The sequence below is a fragment of the Podarcis tiliguerta genome, assembly GCF_965153285.1.
Source record: "Podarcis tiliguerta genome assembly, chromosome: 3".
Classification (NCBI taxonomy): Eukaryota; Metazoa; Chordata; class Lepidosauria; order Squamata; family Lacertidae; genus Podarcis; species Podarcis tiliguerta.
In genome coordinates this window covers 30,822,227-30,838,650 of record NC_139536.1, presented here as the reverse complement: position 1 = coordinate 30,838,650, position 16,424 = coordinate 30,822,227, and the positions used below count along the sequence as shown (strand labels likewise).

The following is a 16,424-nucleotide window of genomic DNA, read 5'->3' as shown; positions in this document are numbered from 1 at the left end:
TTATATACACCTAGTAGCTCTCCTATACCATCTATATTATCATCTATAAAATCTGCCTAGCTATAGCTGGTGCATCAACTGCAGCTGTTTCTGGACCAGGATAGCCTGGCCTTAGTGACCCACATTTTAGCATCACTTCAGATTGATTACTCTTTGTTTTCCTTGAAGACCATCTGTAAATTACTGAGATGAAAGAGCAAGCATGGCTCAAGCTATCTCCACCTTAGTTAGAACTAGGATATTTCCTATCAAGCATTTATTTCCTAGCTATCTAATTTTTCCCTAAACTCCAAGTCTCCGTGTGATTATATCCAGGGTAAAGTGTGCTCCTCCAAAAGGGATTCAGTATTAAGTTAATTAAGTTAATAAAAGTTCTGCAGAACATTTTAACTCCAAATGCCAACACTTAAGAGGTCATACAAAGGTGTTTTCATGTCCCTATTTTCCCATATGCTCCATACCACACATATGGTATGGTGATCCCTTATGTAAACTTATTTTGGTTATATTTCAGCTACCTTTGCTCCGCAAGAGAAGAAAACAGTGCCTACACATGCCTATAGAAAAGTGTCATTTTGAGGATATTGCCAGGTAAGAAGGTACAGGATTGTAGCTTTAGAACACAAATAATCTGCATTTAAATGTAAGTGGTCAGGGGAATGTCCTGGTCCCAAGCTATATAGGGTTATATATGCCAAAACTAGTACCTTGAAATTAGACTCATAGCTAATATTAGGCTGTGCAGTGTTTGGCTTCGACTTAGGACGATGTTTTAGGAATACAGTGGTACCTTGGGTTACATACGCTTCAGGTTGCATATGCTTCAGGTTATAGACTCCGCTAACCCAGAAATAGTGCTTCAGGTTAAGAACTTTGCTTCAGGATGAGAACAGAAATCGTGCTCTGGCGACGCGGCAGCAGCAGAAGGCCCCATCAGCTAAAATGGTTCTTCAGGTTAAGGACAGTTTCAGGTTAAGAACGAATTAAGTACTTAACCTGAGGTACCACTGTACAGTGTTGTATTCCCACAACTCAGGGAGTGTGGATCTGGGTCCTTGGCAGAAAGATAGTCTGGCAATTACTACTTTCTCATCCTTCCTCTGCCCTACAGTTTCATGCAGATGGATCCTATGCCTATTTACTCAGAAGTAAGTCTCACTGTGTTCAGTCGGGCCTACACCCTTGTAAGTATGTACAAGATGCATACCCTTGCAAGACTTTGCCTGAGTACAGCTGCACAGTTCAAGTCTCTTGCACTAGGGCAATCTGGAAATACTGAAACTGTGCCAATACAGGAGCATCTATGCATAATCTTATTTATTTTGAGCTCTCTTTGGCAGGAGATAGAATTACTCTCTTTAAAAACTTATAATTGCATAAACAGAACAGCTCCTGCTGAAAGCCAGTGAATGTTTAACATTAGTGAGGTTTTGTGCCTTTAAAAAAATCTCTTTCTGAACTTGTTATTGCAGAGAAATTAAATATTCAAAGCCCTGGGTGGGAAGCGTGTGTGAAGAGAAGCCTTCACGAAACTCATGCATTATGTATCTGGGAGGGGATTCCCTCTTTCTGAATATGTATTTCAGATTCTGGCAATCGGCTAAGTAAAATCACTTCTTTCCATGGTAGTGAGTATTTTTAACTTCTCTTGGAGAGAGATAAAGCAACTCCCTCAAGATGCCAGTGGGGGGGGGGGGAAGTACTAGCTTTTACAGAAATTAGGCTAGTCTTCTGTCATCCTGAATATTTCCAGAAACCTGTGAGTTTAGAAAAAAAGATTTCCTAGGGTCACTCTTCAATACTGGGGTGAAGGGCAAGCATTTAGGAAGTGTGAAAGACTACCCTGCAGGTAGCTAAGTTTCCAGTACAGTGCCATCTAATTATTTTCCCTTCCGAAACTTTAGTGGTTTTAGGAAATTGTGTGATCTGTGGTCCTTCAGGTATGCAGAAGGGAGTTTAAAAAATCTCTCCTGAAGGATTCTCCCCAACAAATCATAGAAGGTGACTACATTCAGTCCTGAATTGACAACATGACCCCATTTTAAGGTTTTGGAATGTACAGTAATATGTCACTGAGAGACTAGTTACATTCCCATGAATCGCCTTCTTTAGATGAAATGCCAAATTATAACACCTTGTCGTTTCTCTGTTTCCTTAAACTTTCATTCGTTTGCATACGCCCGCCTCTCATGAGATCGCATATGGACAGTATCTTATGCTTCTTCCGTTTCTTTGTAGTTAAAGATGGCAAAGGGCTTGTCGTAGATGCCTTACTTTGGCTGCCCTTTCTTCTTGGCTGGAGTTTTCTGCTGGGAAATCTGAAACAATAAATTGCAGGCTTGTGAACCAGGTCTCCAGCTAGCTCTTAGGCTAAAGGTTGTGCAAAACAGCACTTCTGCTTCCTTATATGATAACCAGTTGATACTGATGTCTTAGGTCCCTTCCATAAGAAACATTTAACACACTGTTTTGCTGCTACACACCCCCAGGAACCCCAGGAACTGTAAAATACTGGGAATTGTAGTTCTATGAGGAATCTCCTAACAACTACATACTATGATTCCCAGAATTCTTTGGGGGAAGCCATGATTGTTAAAGTGGTATAAGAGTGCTTTAAACATACAATGTGGGTGTGACCTTTGTGCTCCCCAGCTTCCCCATCTGATAATAGATTTGAAGCATCTTAAGTGAGAAGCATCCTCTTAATATCCCTGAACTTTTAACATTTCTTAACCAAGGCTGGATCTAGACACCTCAAACAAGCGTTTCAGTTAAACGTGCTGTAAATTTGAACAGGGAAAACAGGTAGAGAAAAACGGGAGTCCACATCGCCATCTGGTGGCATAATGTTATATTGCATATACAACACATATAAATCGCTTTTTCTTTATCAATCTAGCTGAGTCCCAAGGTGCCCTCCATTTTCCCGCATAATGATTGTAAAACAACAACAAGAGCGTAAGAATGCTGTCATACCCATTGGTCTGAACTTTTTGCTTTTACTTATTTAAAGCAAGGATTACGGAGAGACAGCTAACCAGCATCGCATTTGCCAACAAACATGAACACACAGTTTCTGTGAACTAAACTCCCTGCGGAAGTGTGATGGATCATGAGGTTTCCATTTTTTGGAAGACTGCTGCTTCTCATTATCAAATCTCTGTGATCTCCAGTTTTCTGGAGATCTCTCTAGGGTAGTGTATAATGTTCTTCCTCCATTTCTATTGAGACAAGCAGCTGTTTTACGGGAGGACAAGCTCCTCCTGGAAGAGAAACGTTAATTTGCTTTGCTGGGGATGACTGCTGGTGAAAGACTGACATCACCCTCCCCCTTTAACTAGAAAACAAATCCCAAAAATGCAATAATCTGCATAACATTCCCATGTTGTTTTCTTCCAAGGAACTGCGGCAGCTCCTCGTATGCAGTGCACATGTAACACCAAACCGAAGCAGGGAGTCCAGAGCTTGAATCAATATTCCATTTTTTGTTGCTGGAGCACAAGCAATAACTAAACTGGTCCCCTAGGGAACCACGTAGCTCTGAAACCTGCTGCCACAAGTGGTGGTGATAGCTACTAGCTTAGATGGTTTTAAGAGGGGAATAGCCAACTTAACTGAGAATAGCTCTATCCATGTCTGTTAGCCGTGATTATTATATTGATACTATAGATGGGTATGGTAGCATGCAATGGAATACAAGCTGCTGGGAAGCAGCAGTGAGAGAGCACTATTGCTTGTAGGCTTACTGGACTTCTGTTTATATCCTGATTGGCCACTCTGGGAGGCAGGAACCTGGGCTAGAGGCACCTTTGGTCTCAGCTAGCAGGGTTTTTCCCATGGTTTAGTTGCTAAAAGTCTCCCTTTCAAAATCTTTAAAATATTGGTAGCCTTAGACTAGGTCACAAGGTCAGCCCATAGAAAGCTGTACCACAATTTGAGATCCAGACATCCCTTGGAAAGTAGTGAATGGGCAGAATAAACTTGAGATATCTGTAAGAAGCATTTTCATCTGCATAATAATAATAATAATAATTCATTTATACCCCGCCCACCTTGCTGGGTTTCCCCAGCCACTCTGGGCAGCATTGACAAAACATAGGAATCCACCAGTGATGTGTGGTCAGTGGACTAGAAGGACTAGGGTAGTCCCCTAAATGTTCCCCTGGCGCCTCCTTCCCAAAGCCCAGGAAGCTTCTGTCTGGCTTAGGGAGGGAGGCGTGATGCTCACGCGCAGGACGTCAAACACACACACACACACACACACACACACACCTGCATCACCCTCACAAGTTGGCATTTCTGACCCTAACTTTTCCTCAATGAAAAATTTCAACACACACCTCTGGAATCCATAGGAATTAGTTTGGCACAGTGATTGTCTAAAAATTGTACCAGGTTGGTTCATTAGTCGCTGTGGCTGCTGTGGTGCAGGGTATAAGTCACATCCACAGTATACATTTAACACATTCTTATATCTCTTTAGGGATGTGGGTGGCGCTGTGGGTAAAAGCCTCAGCGCCTAGGGCTTGCCGATCGAAAGGTCGGCGGTTCGAATCCCCGCGGCGGGGTGCGCTCCCATTGTTCGGTCCCAGCGCCTGCCAACCTAGCAGTTCGAAAGCACTCCCGGGTGCAAGTAGATAAATAGGGACCGCTTAGTAGCGGGAAGGTAAACGGCGTTTCCGTGTGCGGCTCTGGCTCGCCAGAGCAGCAATGTCACGCTGGCCACGTGACCCGGAAGTGTCTGCGGGCAGCGCTGGCTCCCGGCCTCTTGAGTGAGATGGGCGCACAACCCTAGAGTCTGTCAAGACTGGCCCGTACGGGCAGGGGTACCTTTACCTTTATATCTCTTTAACAGCCATGACTTGCCCCGAAAACCCCCGGGATCTGTAGTTTTAAAGGGTGCTCTTTGAGGGACAAACTACAGTTCTCTGGATTCTTTGGGGGAAGCCATGTGCTGTTGTTGTTGCTTAGTCGTTTAGTCGTGTCTGACTCTTCGTGACCCTATGGAGCAGAGCATGCCACGTGCTATAAATGTGTTTAAAATGTGCGGTGTTTGAAAACGGTAGTTTGTTATGGGTGCTGGGTACTGAAGTTCTGTGTGGAGTCTCATAACAACTCTTAAGCTACAGTTCCCAGTATTCCAGGAAGCCATGGCTGTTAAAATGGTATGAATGCTTTAAATGTGTAATGTTTCCCATGCAGAACTGAGAACTTTTTTAAAAAAAGTGCTGATAAAGACAAAAACTAGCCACCACATATGCATGTAGCACAGAAAATTGTGTGGTTTTTTCTAATCACTAAAAACTGGCAACCATTTACATTAGGCACTAATGTGTAAGAATTCTACTAATCCACAGCCCTTGTTAAACAAACTTGAGTTTGCACTGTGGCGCTCTAAGGTGAATTTTCTGTTACAAGATTGCCTGGAGAAACTGGAGAACTGGATTCTGAGAGCACAATAAGGTGTCTCTGCTGATGAGAACGCTCCAGCATACTTTGACCTCCTAAAAGTCCATGATAAGATGTGGTTGGCAAATAGTGGCATACATCTGTTTAAATGGAAACTGGAGGAACCATTTTGGAATGAGATGAGTTTGGGCGACCTGTTCTGCCCAGGAACAGCCACATCCTAATTCTTAAGCATAACAAAGACCACGGAATGCCTTTCCCCCAGGAGTAGGTTTAATTCAATACCCCATAAAGCTTGTTATGTATTCTATTCACTCCTCAGAGAAGTATCATGAGGGTTAATTATTTTCCTGCTCTGACTCACAGTGATTCTTGTGCCAGAGGATTCTGGCAGGGAGTGTAATCCTAGTGATACCCCCAGTAAGGAAGCCATTGTTAGCAATGCTCACGAAGAAGCGCTAATGGACCCTGCTGCAGAAGCTAAGAGCTTTGGCTCAAAGATTAAAGGAGAGGCAGGGGCCTAGAAACCTTAAGACCATTGCACTGCCCTTAATAAATTCTCACCACAAATAGCTTTTTAGTAGCAAACAGCAGACAATGCAATTTCTCTCATGGGGCCGAGCTGCTTTGGTAAAAGGGAAAGCATACATTATTGAAGCTAGCGCTGGAAGCTGTTTGCTGCATCAAGAGCACTATAGAGACTGAATCTTAGGTCAAATCTAAAAATGGTATGTGCGTTTGAGTGCCAGACGCTGGGAACAGAAAGACTGACTCTTTCCACCATGACCTGTGAGCTTCTCTGATCAACGTTGGCTAGCCTGTAATGTTAGTAAGCTGCCTTGTCCTGGACGATTGGTTTATCCAGTTTACACTTGGGCTGGAGAATCTGTGGTCCTCCAGATGTTGTTGGACTACAACTGTTGGTCATGATAACAGGGGCTGATTGGAGTCGGGAGTCCACCAACTTCTGGAGGGCAAAATGTGTCCCATCCCTGGTTTGCATGTGCAAATGGTGGTCCTTCAGGTTCTCAGGCAGGAGTCTTTCCCAGCCCTACCTAGAATTGCCAGGGATTAAACATGGCACCTTTAACATGCAAAACATGCACTCTCCTACTGAGCTATGGCCTTCCCCACAAATCCTAGATTAGCTATGTTTTTGTTCTGATTCTGCAAGCCAGTCCTGGTGTTCATATATTCCCATCCCGGTGAAACCAGTGCAGTCTGTTTCTAGGTATCTCAAGAGTAGTTTTATTTTTCATGCTAATGAGACTGTTAGTACAAGGACACATCCTGCCCAATATGCAATAATATTTTGTTAGTTTCAGCTATCATGTCTTCATAGTTGTTCAGCCTTTACTTTGGTCTGAAGTTCTATTTGTTGTGGTTCTCTTTGTTCCAGGTAAATAATTGTTGATAGTCCTTTTGGTCCCTTCCAACTCTACAATTCTGTGATTATGTAGTCTCCCCCCCCCCCTTTTTTTTTTTTTAAGGATCAGGTAGTAGGGAAAGGAAAATACGGTACCTCTGCCAGAGACCCAGGAGAGCTATTGCCAGTCATACTGGGCTAGATGAACAAATCTGGTGTAGGGCAGCCTCCTACGGTCCTAAAATTTTAATAGTACAGTGGTACCTTGGGTTACATATGCTTCAGGTTACATACGCTTCAGGTTACAGACTCTGCTAACCCAGAAATAGTTCCTCGGGTTAAGAACTTTGCTTCAGGATGAGAACAGAAATCACACGGCGGCGTGGCAGCAGCAGGAGGCCCCATTAGCTAAAGTGGTGCTTCAGGTTAAGAACCGTTTCAGGTTAAGAACGGACCTCCGGAACGAATTATGGTAAGTACTTAACCCGAGGTACCATGGTGGTAGGAACCACCGTAACATATTTCTTAAATCCCGGAACTGAAAATCCTTGTATGTGCCTTTAAAAGGATTTTAGAGAGCATTTAGTTCTGCATTACCAGAATGTGGTGCATCCTTTGTTTTTCCCAATCCCACCACAATGAGACTTTTGTCAGTTTTGCAAACAGATAACGTGTTCTTCTTGGCTCCATTTCCTACCATTTGTGGCTAAGCTCCTATGGTTAGAAGTGTCTAGCAGCTGCAAAATACATCTAAAAACTGTATCACTATTTGTCAACAGCAGCTACCACTGGATACAGTACAGCTCTACAGTACTAGATAAGAAGGCTCTGTGCGTGTGTGCGTGTCCGTGTGTGCATGCATGCATGAACAAATGAATGTGTTATTTGTATGGTGTAAATAGTAAGAGAGGTTTGAAAGGTTTCCATTTTTGTTCTGTGGACAGAGGAACAGAAGACAATATTTATGTATGCTACAACAGCTGCCCGAATACTGTTAGCCCAAAGATGAAATGAAGAAAAGATACCAATGAAAGAAGAATGGCAGATCGAGCTAATGGACTATGCAGAAATGGCAAAATTAACGGCAAAACTCAGAGACTACAATAAATGAGAAATTTAAAAAGAGTGGGAATCGTTTATTATTTATGTGAAAAAATACTGTAAAGAAGTTGATACATTGGCAGGCTTTTAAGTAAACGCTTGCAACTAGTAGAAAATTAGATAAAATTAAGGGAAATACTCATGGACAAAGTTTAAGAATGGATATGCGGAAGAAATTGGTTAATATAAGGAACCAGAAGAGGGTATGGAGGGAAGTCCAGAGATTTAAAGAATCTCAAAGAGGAGGTTTGTGAAAAGGCATTTGTTTTTATTTGTAAAAAGTAACTGTGAAAAACTAATAAAAAAATATTTACAAAAAGAAAGAAAGATCTCATTTTTTGTAATTTTATGCTAAATCATAGCTTCTTTTTCACAGGGTATACAGAATGGTATATCCTCTTTTGTAGCTGTACTCTGGATGGTGCACAAGTTTTAGGGTGGCCTTGTGTGCTACTTTACAGAGGACAGTCCTCGATTTGGAGATTGCCAAAGGACAGCCTGCTGTTCAAAGGAACCTTCTATTTGAAGAGCTGTCCAGTCTAAACCTGTATTAAATATAAAGTGCCATGAGAAGGGGGAGCAAGGTCCCTGAAGGTAACACTGGGATAGCAGGCTGAGCAGGCACATAGGTAACCTGGTCACAGTCTTCCTCGCTATGGTGCAATGTACAGAATTTCTATTTAAATTGCAGCAATTATTTCTAAATTTACAGCTATACATATGAATTAGCATATGCAAATATGTGTCCTGTATTTTGGTGAACGATTATTATTTGAGGATTATGGGTAGGTAGCAACCCTAAATCCTTTATACAGTGGTACCTCGGGTTACAGACACTTCAGGTTACAGACTCCGCTAGCCCAGAAATAGTACCTCAGGTTAAGAGCTTTGCTTCAGGATAAGAATAGAAATTGCGCTGCGGCAGCAGCAGCAGAAGGCCCCATTAGCTAAAGTAGTACCTCAGGTTAATAACAGTTTCAGGTTAAGAATGGACCTCCAGAACGAATTAAGTTCTTAACCTGAAGTACCACTGTATAAGATTGGTATATTAATACAGTTTGTTGTTTCAGGGGTGTTTAAGGATGGAAGGATGGAAGTTCTGTAAAAAGTGACCCTAAGTGCCCCGTCTTTAAGTTCAAGTCATTTTGATTTTAGAGTTTTTTGGCGCTGGTGAAAGTTTATGCAAAGCCAAGGCTTGCACATAGTAACATGATGAGTGGGGAAGGAATAAAGGGGCAAGGAGTCAAAGTTAGAAGGGCAGGCTGCAAAAATAACAATTAATGTTATGCTGGCAATCGTAATATTAATTATCAGCTTTCAACCTCCAGGGTGGACCTTAAGCAGAAGTTTTTGAAAAATACATTTTTTAATGTAACAAACCTATGGAAAGAAGCTTTTAAGCCAGAGCAGCGCACAGAAACGCTGTTTACCTTCCCGCCAGAGTGGTACCTATTTATCTACTTGCACTTTGACGTGCTTTCGAACTGCTAGGTTGGCAGGAGTTTTCTCTAGGGTGCTTGCTCAAAAGCCTGGAAGTTGACTGTAGCTGCTCAGTGATAAGGGAATGGTACCCTGTACATGCTTAGGGAATGTATCTTTCAGTATCTTTCTATAGGTAGATAGAAGTTAGGTCTAAGTTACTCTAGGCTCCCTTGCTAAGGAGATACTGACCCACTGTATTTCCCACTGAAGTTCAGTTCCCCATTCTTTATTCCCTGATTTTCACCATTTGCCATACATTCTAAGGATTCTTACAAAAAAGTGTCTGTGTGTGTTGTTGTTTTTCTTTGCAAACTGCTGTGCTTTTCAGTCTCTTTCCTTCAAAAAGCCTTCATTCATCCAGCATTGAAATGTATATCCTCCTTTGGGACCCGGGGGAGGGAGGAGTACCCTATCATTTATGGACACCCAGAGACCACTGAGGACAGAAACTGAAGATCTGCTTCTCCAGATGAAACAACAGGAGGAATTTTTAGACCAGCCAGGATATAATTACCTACACTGGAACAGAGCCAAGATCGCACTAAGCTTAGCAACAGCAAAGTCCTAACGGCGCAAAGGGGATTGAGAGAAGCGAAAAAGAAAAATACAATAACCTAAGTGGGATGTCTGATTTTTACCATCTGGGAAGCAGGTTCTGCTGGTTACTGAATACATACCTTCAAGGACTGAGATGTGAAAGACAAGGGAAATGATCAAAAGCAAGGGGAGGGGTAGAGCAGGGAGCCTTCTGTATGGTGAACCTTCTGCACACTGTCAGTAGTGACAGGCAACCTATGGAACCAATTAAAAATGCTGCATAAAAATCACAGGGATTTTCTTACTGAATCTGCAATGTGAAAAGGTTGGATAAAACATTTCAGCTTTGGGTAGGTTTCTATGAACGGGGTTTAAAAATTAAAAAAACACTCTTTAACTTGGCAGCATTAATTTAATAAAATGTTTAATTTCCATTTGCATTCCAGGGCTAATAGAATACTAAATGCATAAAAGAAATTAAAAGAAAAATGTGTGGCCCTTAAAAACGTGACTAATATTAATAATTTACATAGCCTTTTTTAAGTGTCATTTAGGAAGAGCAGGGTACACACACACACACACACACACGCATACACGGTGCATATTCTGGACTGATTTTTTTATTTAAAAATTGGAGCACCTAAAGTTGTGGTCTGCCCATTAGTGCATTTTAGCAATTGTTATAAACAATTAAATTGCATTACATAACCAACTTGCATTCCAGAGGCCTTTGCTGAAAGAAGATTGTGTGATTGTCCTATGTGGTTGACCTTGTTATGGTTATATGAGATATAAAAAGTAACCACAACAAATGCACTTAAAATACACTGCCTTTTGCAACTTAATCTTGAACACATCCAAGCCTGAGTCTTTAAATCGTGCTACAGATTTCTCCCCATGCCATTGAAATCTCTTTGTCCTTTGCTAAAACCCCAAATGGAGCTCCTGTTAAAAAAACAAACCTATATAATCCTTTTATTATAAATCCTCCACAACAACCTTGTGAGGTAGATTAGTCTGAGTGTCCTCCCAAGGGAAATTCTCCATTCAGTGTGGCTTTGATCCTGCTTTGTTGACATCCAGAGACAATGCTCTCTGCTCCAGAACAGCTTCCTTTAGAAAGTAAAGTGGCAACCCTGCAGTTAGGCTGCTTAATTCCCATTGACTTCACTGGGATTTAGTGCAGCTCAGCTGTGCCTAAGGCTTCAAGCACTGGCAAAGCCAGCTCATTAAAATGCATTTGGTAGTCTTCGGTGTATCCATGCATTTGTAGGCTTCACATAGAAGACGTGGCTTAGGCAGCGCATTAAAATGCTTGGAGGTGGCCGTGTGATGAATTACATTGAGCAAAATGTTCCCATTGGGCAATATGAAAAGGAGCACTGAAATAAGAGAAAGCAGTAGAAAAGCAATTAGATTTATTATTGTTGTTATTTTTTTTTAAATAGTTAATTATAAATGTATTAATAGCAGAGCATCTCAGAAATCTAGGTATTGTATAAATACAGACTCTGCTCAAATCTGGGGCGCGAGGTACAAGAATAAGGGCCACTCCACCCTTCTAATGTCTTTTCTGGGAGTTTGTATGATTGGGTCCTGCAGGGGTCGGTCTTGTCCCCCATGCTGTTTAACTTCTACATGAAACCACTGGCCAAAGTCCTGCGGAGTGCACTGTCATCAGCAGCCTGGTGACTCACTGCTCTATTTCTCCTTTTCATCTTTTGCAAGTGAGGCGGTGGAAGTGCTGAACTGATGCTGGTCGCGGTAATAGGCTGGATGTGGGCCAATGCACTGAGGTTCAATCCAAAACAGACTGAGATGTACTTTGTTTCATCTGGCTAGATGAGTGGTGTACAGCCTGTTCTAGATGGGGGTCACACTCCCCCTAGGTCCTAGGTCCACTATCATAGCTGAAGGCAGGAATGCCTTCCACCAGCTTTGGCCAGTAGGCCAGTGCCTCCTCATTAGGGCAGGAATAACCTGGATTCAGTGATCTATGCTGCAGTAACTTTAATATTAGATTGCTGCAATGCATGGAGCCCTCTGTGGAGATGACTCAGAAACTGCATCTGTTGCAGAATACAGCTGCAAGACTGCTGACATGAATCAAGCAATCTCAGCATTTAACTCTGGTTCTAGCAGACCTGTACTGGCTATCTGAACATTTCTGAGCCCAGTTCAGCTGATTTTAACCTTTAAAGGGCTATAAAGCTCAGGACTCCAATATCTAATGGAAAACCACTTGAAAAATGCCTGAACCTTGCAATCATTGCGTGAAGCCATTCTCCAGGTGCCCCCTGGCAGAGTTTGGGAGGGTGAAGACAAGAGAGATTACTTTATTTTTGTCAGTGGCTCCCCTTCTATGATATGTTGGAGAATTTCTCACAAATTCACATTAGTTCACTTTTTTGGGGTGTTCAAGTACTGTGCTCTGGAACTACCCCCACACGCCAGCTTATTAATCAGTTTTTATGGGGGGTTAATGAATCATTTTTGGCTCGGCAAAAAGGAAAGTTTTTATTTGTAAGCTATTGACAAAGTATATACTGATATTACTGCTTCCAAACAACATCTCTGACCATTAGCTACAATGGCAACAAATCACCTGTACTTGGCTAACTCTTTCGTTGAGTAATCTGCACCATGCAGCAACTTTCCTCCTACAATTTTACTGTTCCACTTTTTCAAGAGGGGCAATACTGCCTCAGAAATATGTTACTATAAACTTTTCTGACGTGGCCCAGGTCTTCTGACATTATGTCAATGGCTCCTCTTCCCTCCCTTAAAGGTAAAATAAGAAAGGCCTCAATGTGCTGCTCATAATAGTGTTAGTATAGTAGTATCTCACTACTTTTCACTCTTAAAGGGTTAACATATTCTTAAAAACAGATTATATAAAGCCAGAAAACTTTAAATTGCATGCAGGGAACATAAATCTTTCCATGACTTATCTTCTTGTTTTCAAATCCTTAGGAAGAGTTTATTTGGGTTTACATATTCGTTCATCTGCAATGTTTACAGCCCAAATACTCTAGCAGTGATTATCACAGGAGAACTTGAATCCAATTAAGCTCATCTGTGTGAAGCATGTTGGAAGAGAAAAGGCTTAGCAAGGCAGCTCCTGGGAGGCGGAGAGCACAATGTCTTTTATTGTGCAATGGGAATGCAATGCACTAAGAAAACAAAAGCTCAAGTAAACTTGACCTTCCAGTTTCAGTCAGCTAAGCTAAGCTATGATTCTTTCTTTTTCTTTCTAAAACAAAACTTTATAATATGCTCTTTGAAAACCACCATTTACGTTTAATTATGTTAAGAGAAGAGAAATGATGCACTAACAGTATATTGATATTATAATAACTGTATATTAATAACAGTATATTGCACTGAACGCAACACAGTTCAGTGCAATATACTGTTATTAATATACAGTTGCACCGGAAAAGAGTGCATAGGATTGCAGTCTTATTGTGCTTTCTCAGTCTGAAAATTTAGGACAATAGCAGAGCAATCCTGTATTTATATTACGCCAGGGCAGAAGAGATGTCAGTCAGCACTACACTAGCAGAACAGCCACCCTATGTAATCTGTGTTCAGGCTAGAAGGGGAAGGAGGAAACTCCTAAAACTGCTTTTACCTTCATAAATTGTGTCATGTAATATGGAGAAACACAATAAATGATAATGGGCAGCTCCAGACTGCTGTTTGGCTGTGTGGGTGTACTTTGCAACATGCTTTTGATGCAACAATAGTGCATTAGTGATAGATTTATTTTGCTTTGGCTTGTTCTGCAATGTACCCCCAATGCTACCGCATCATTGCTGCCTGGAGGGGCTATAGCTCTACAAAAGTTGAACAAAACAAACCAGAACATTTGTGATATTAAAACTTAAAGGATTCCAGGCAATTGTGGAATATGCACTGCTGTCCATGGAGGCACAGGTTAAATCCGTGTCCAGGGCAGCTGTGTACCAGCTCCATCTGGTACGTAGGCTGAGACCCTATCTGCCCACGGACTGCCTTGCCAGAGTGGTGCATGCTCTGGTTATCTCCCGCTTGGACTACTGCAATGCGCTCTACGTGGGGCTACCTTTGAAGGTGACCCGGAAACTACAACTAATCCAGAATGCAGCGGCCAGACTGGTGACTGGGAGCAGCCGCCGAGACCATATAACACCGGTCTTGAAAGACCTACATTGGCTCCCAGTACGTTTCCGAGCACAATTCAAAGTGTTGGTGCTGACCTTTAAAGCCCTAAACGGCCTCGGTCCAGCATACCTGAAGGAGCGTCTCCACCCCCATCGCTCTACCCGGACACTGAGGTCCAGCACCGAGGGCCTTCTGGCGGTTCCCTCACTGCGAGAAGCCAAGTTACAGGGAACCAGGCAGAGGGCCTTCTCGGTAGTGGCACCCTCCCTGTGGAACGCCCTCCCACCAGATGTCAAAGAGAACAACAACTACCAGACTTTTAGAAGACATCTGAAGGCAGCCCTGTTTAGGGAAGCTTTTAATGTTTGATGTATCATAGTATTTTAATATTCTTTTGGAAGCCGCCCAGAGTGGCTGGGGAAACCCAGCCAGATGGGCGGGGTATAAATAATAAATTATTATTATTATTATTATTATTATTATGATGAGGCAGTGTGACTGCCCCAGTAGCATCTTCAGCACAAATCATCATTAATGTGTGATAGAAAGGATGTCTCCAGGAGCCCATGACAAAGATACGATGAGAATGAGATGTGGTGTGCAGTCTCTGTGAGAAACAGCAGTAAAGCAGTCACTCACAAACACAACTGACTTAGAAGTGGATTTGCCCTAAGAAAATGCAAAGACAGCGGGGAAATGACAGATATGCCCACAGTCTCTGGAAAAGCACCTCCACAGCTCACCAGGCAAGGACTGTCCCCACCAATGGAGTGAGCCAGATCCTCCAGGTGTCCCTATTTTTCAGGGACACTCCCAGATTTATAGAAGCCATCCCGGTTTCTGATTTGAAACTGGAATGTCCTGCTTTTTTTTGGAGCTCCTTATTTTTATCAGAGAAATGTTGAAGGGTATGGAGAGCTTGTCATGATTTTGAGGCAGACATGCCCCTTAGTGCATCCCTGCATCATGGCACACAATATGTTGTCACAGCACCCCCAGGCCATCTGGCATAGTGACATAGTCAGTCGCAGCCCCACCACTGCCAGTCCACAGACCTCCCTACAGGCAGAGGTTTGAGTCCTCTTGTGGTTGTCTCAGGTGTCAGCATTTTATGAGCAGAACTCATACAACACAGCACCCAGAAAACTCCCTGGTCAATCCCCTGGCTCCTACATGGACCATCCATGTGAATTTCTTCATATGCCCTGGTGGGCAGCATCACCACGCAACATAGTGGGTGCCTTAACAGTCACTGTAGTTGGGTTTCTTCCCTGCCTTCCTTTTGGTCTCCTTTGCCTAAAACTACATGGCTACAGGTCTTTTAGCTTCTCCGTACCAAAATCCGTTTGTACTAATTATTAGCACACAGTAGAGCCAGAATCTATTTGTCCCACAAACTACGTAAAATTACCCTGTAGAATGCTGAGCTCTTGTTTTTTTAGTATGCTGTTAAAAATCAAATTATATAGGTTTAGCAACAAAGCTGTTATTAGGGCCAGTGGAAGGCTGTGGGAAGGGTAATAGTGTGGATTCTGCACATCTCATCATGTTGCTCCATAATTTGCCAGAATCCAATTGCAATATTACGGCTCCTTAAGGATATTAATGTTACCAGTAAACCATGCCCCCTTCCTGGGCTGGAACTGCTTTTTCAGCATGTCGTAGCCTGCCCTAGGATTACAAAGGGACCCAGAGTTGCTGCTATTAAGATGAATGGCAAAACTCCCCGTGGAATCAGGAATGTGAGGATGGCAGAAAGAACAACAAATCTGTAGAAATGAAAAATGGGGAGGGGAGAAATTAAACCGGGTAAATAAACAGCATATTCATGGAAAGTACAAGGCTTTAGGGATCTGGATGAGACAACAACTTAGCCCATTTTAGGAAATCCCATTACATCAAGCCCTTTACTATAAAAACACCCAAAAACAAACGAACAAACCAGCATTAGAATGCTATTTATATTTACTTACTAAATTTACATTCTGGATTTTGTACAAAATTATACATAAAACTTTCTAAAAATAAACATCCATAAAGCATAATGAAACAAAGATATAAAATGTATTCCAGGGGTTCCTTTCAACTCTACAATTCCATGGTTCTATGACCTTTTGGCAAGATGCCCTTAATGGGTGCACCTCATTGCCATTGCCATTACCATCCTTTCCCATTGGTTGCCCTCTTTCTTGGGCCTAGTTAGGTTGCGCCAAGTTAAAGCTGCCCCTCTTCCTTCCTCCTGTCACTGCTTCCACAGCTGGAGAGGGAAGGTGAATAGGTACTGGGATGTAAAGCATTCCTATATCCTAAAAGGTAATGCATTACAGCACGCTGAGGCACACTACTACAAGAAGTAGGGCCTATGCAAGACCAATGGCCAATA

General features: G+C 42.3%; 1 protein-coding gene across 3 annotated transcripts in view; it reads left to right on the top strand.

Annotated features, from left to right (window-relative positions):
- Positions 1-16,424, top strand: part of ENAH (ENAH actin regulator) — a 146,482-nt gene that overhangs the window by 18,405 nt on the left and 111,653 nt on the right. For all 3 annotated transcript variants that reach the window (XM_083434435.1, XM_083434446.1, XM_083434447.1), the window contains exon 2: positions 515-591. In XM_083434435.1, coding sequence (XP_083290561.1) covers positions 515-591 — 77 coding nt within the window. The remainder of the gene's footprint in view (positions 1-514; positions 592-16,424) is intronic.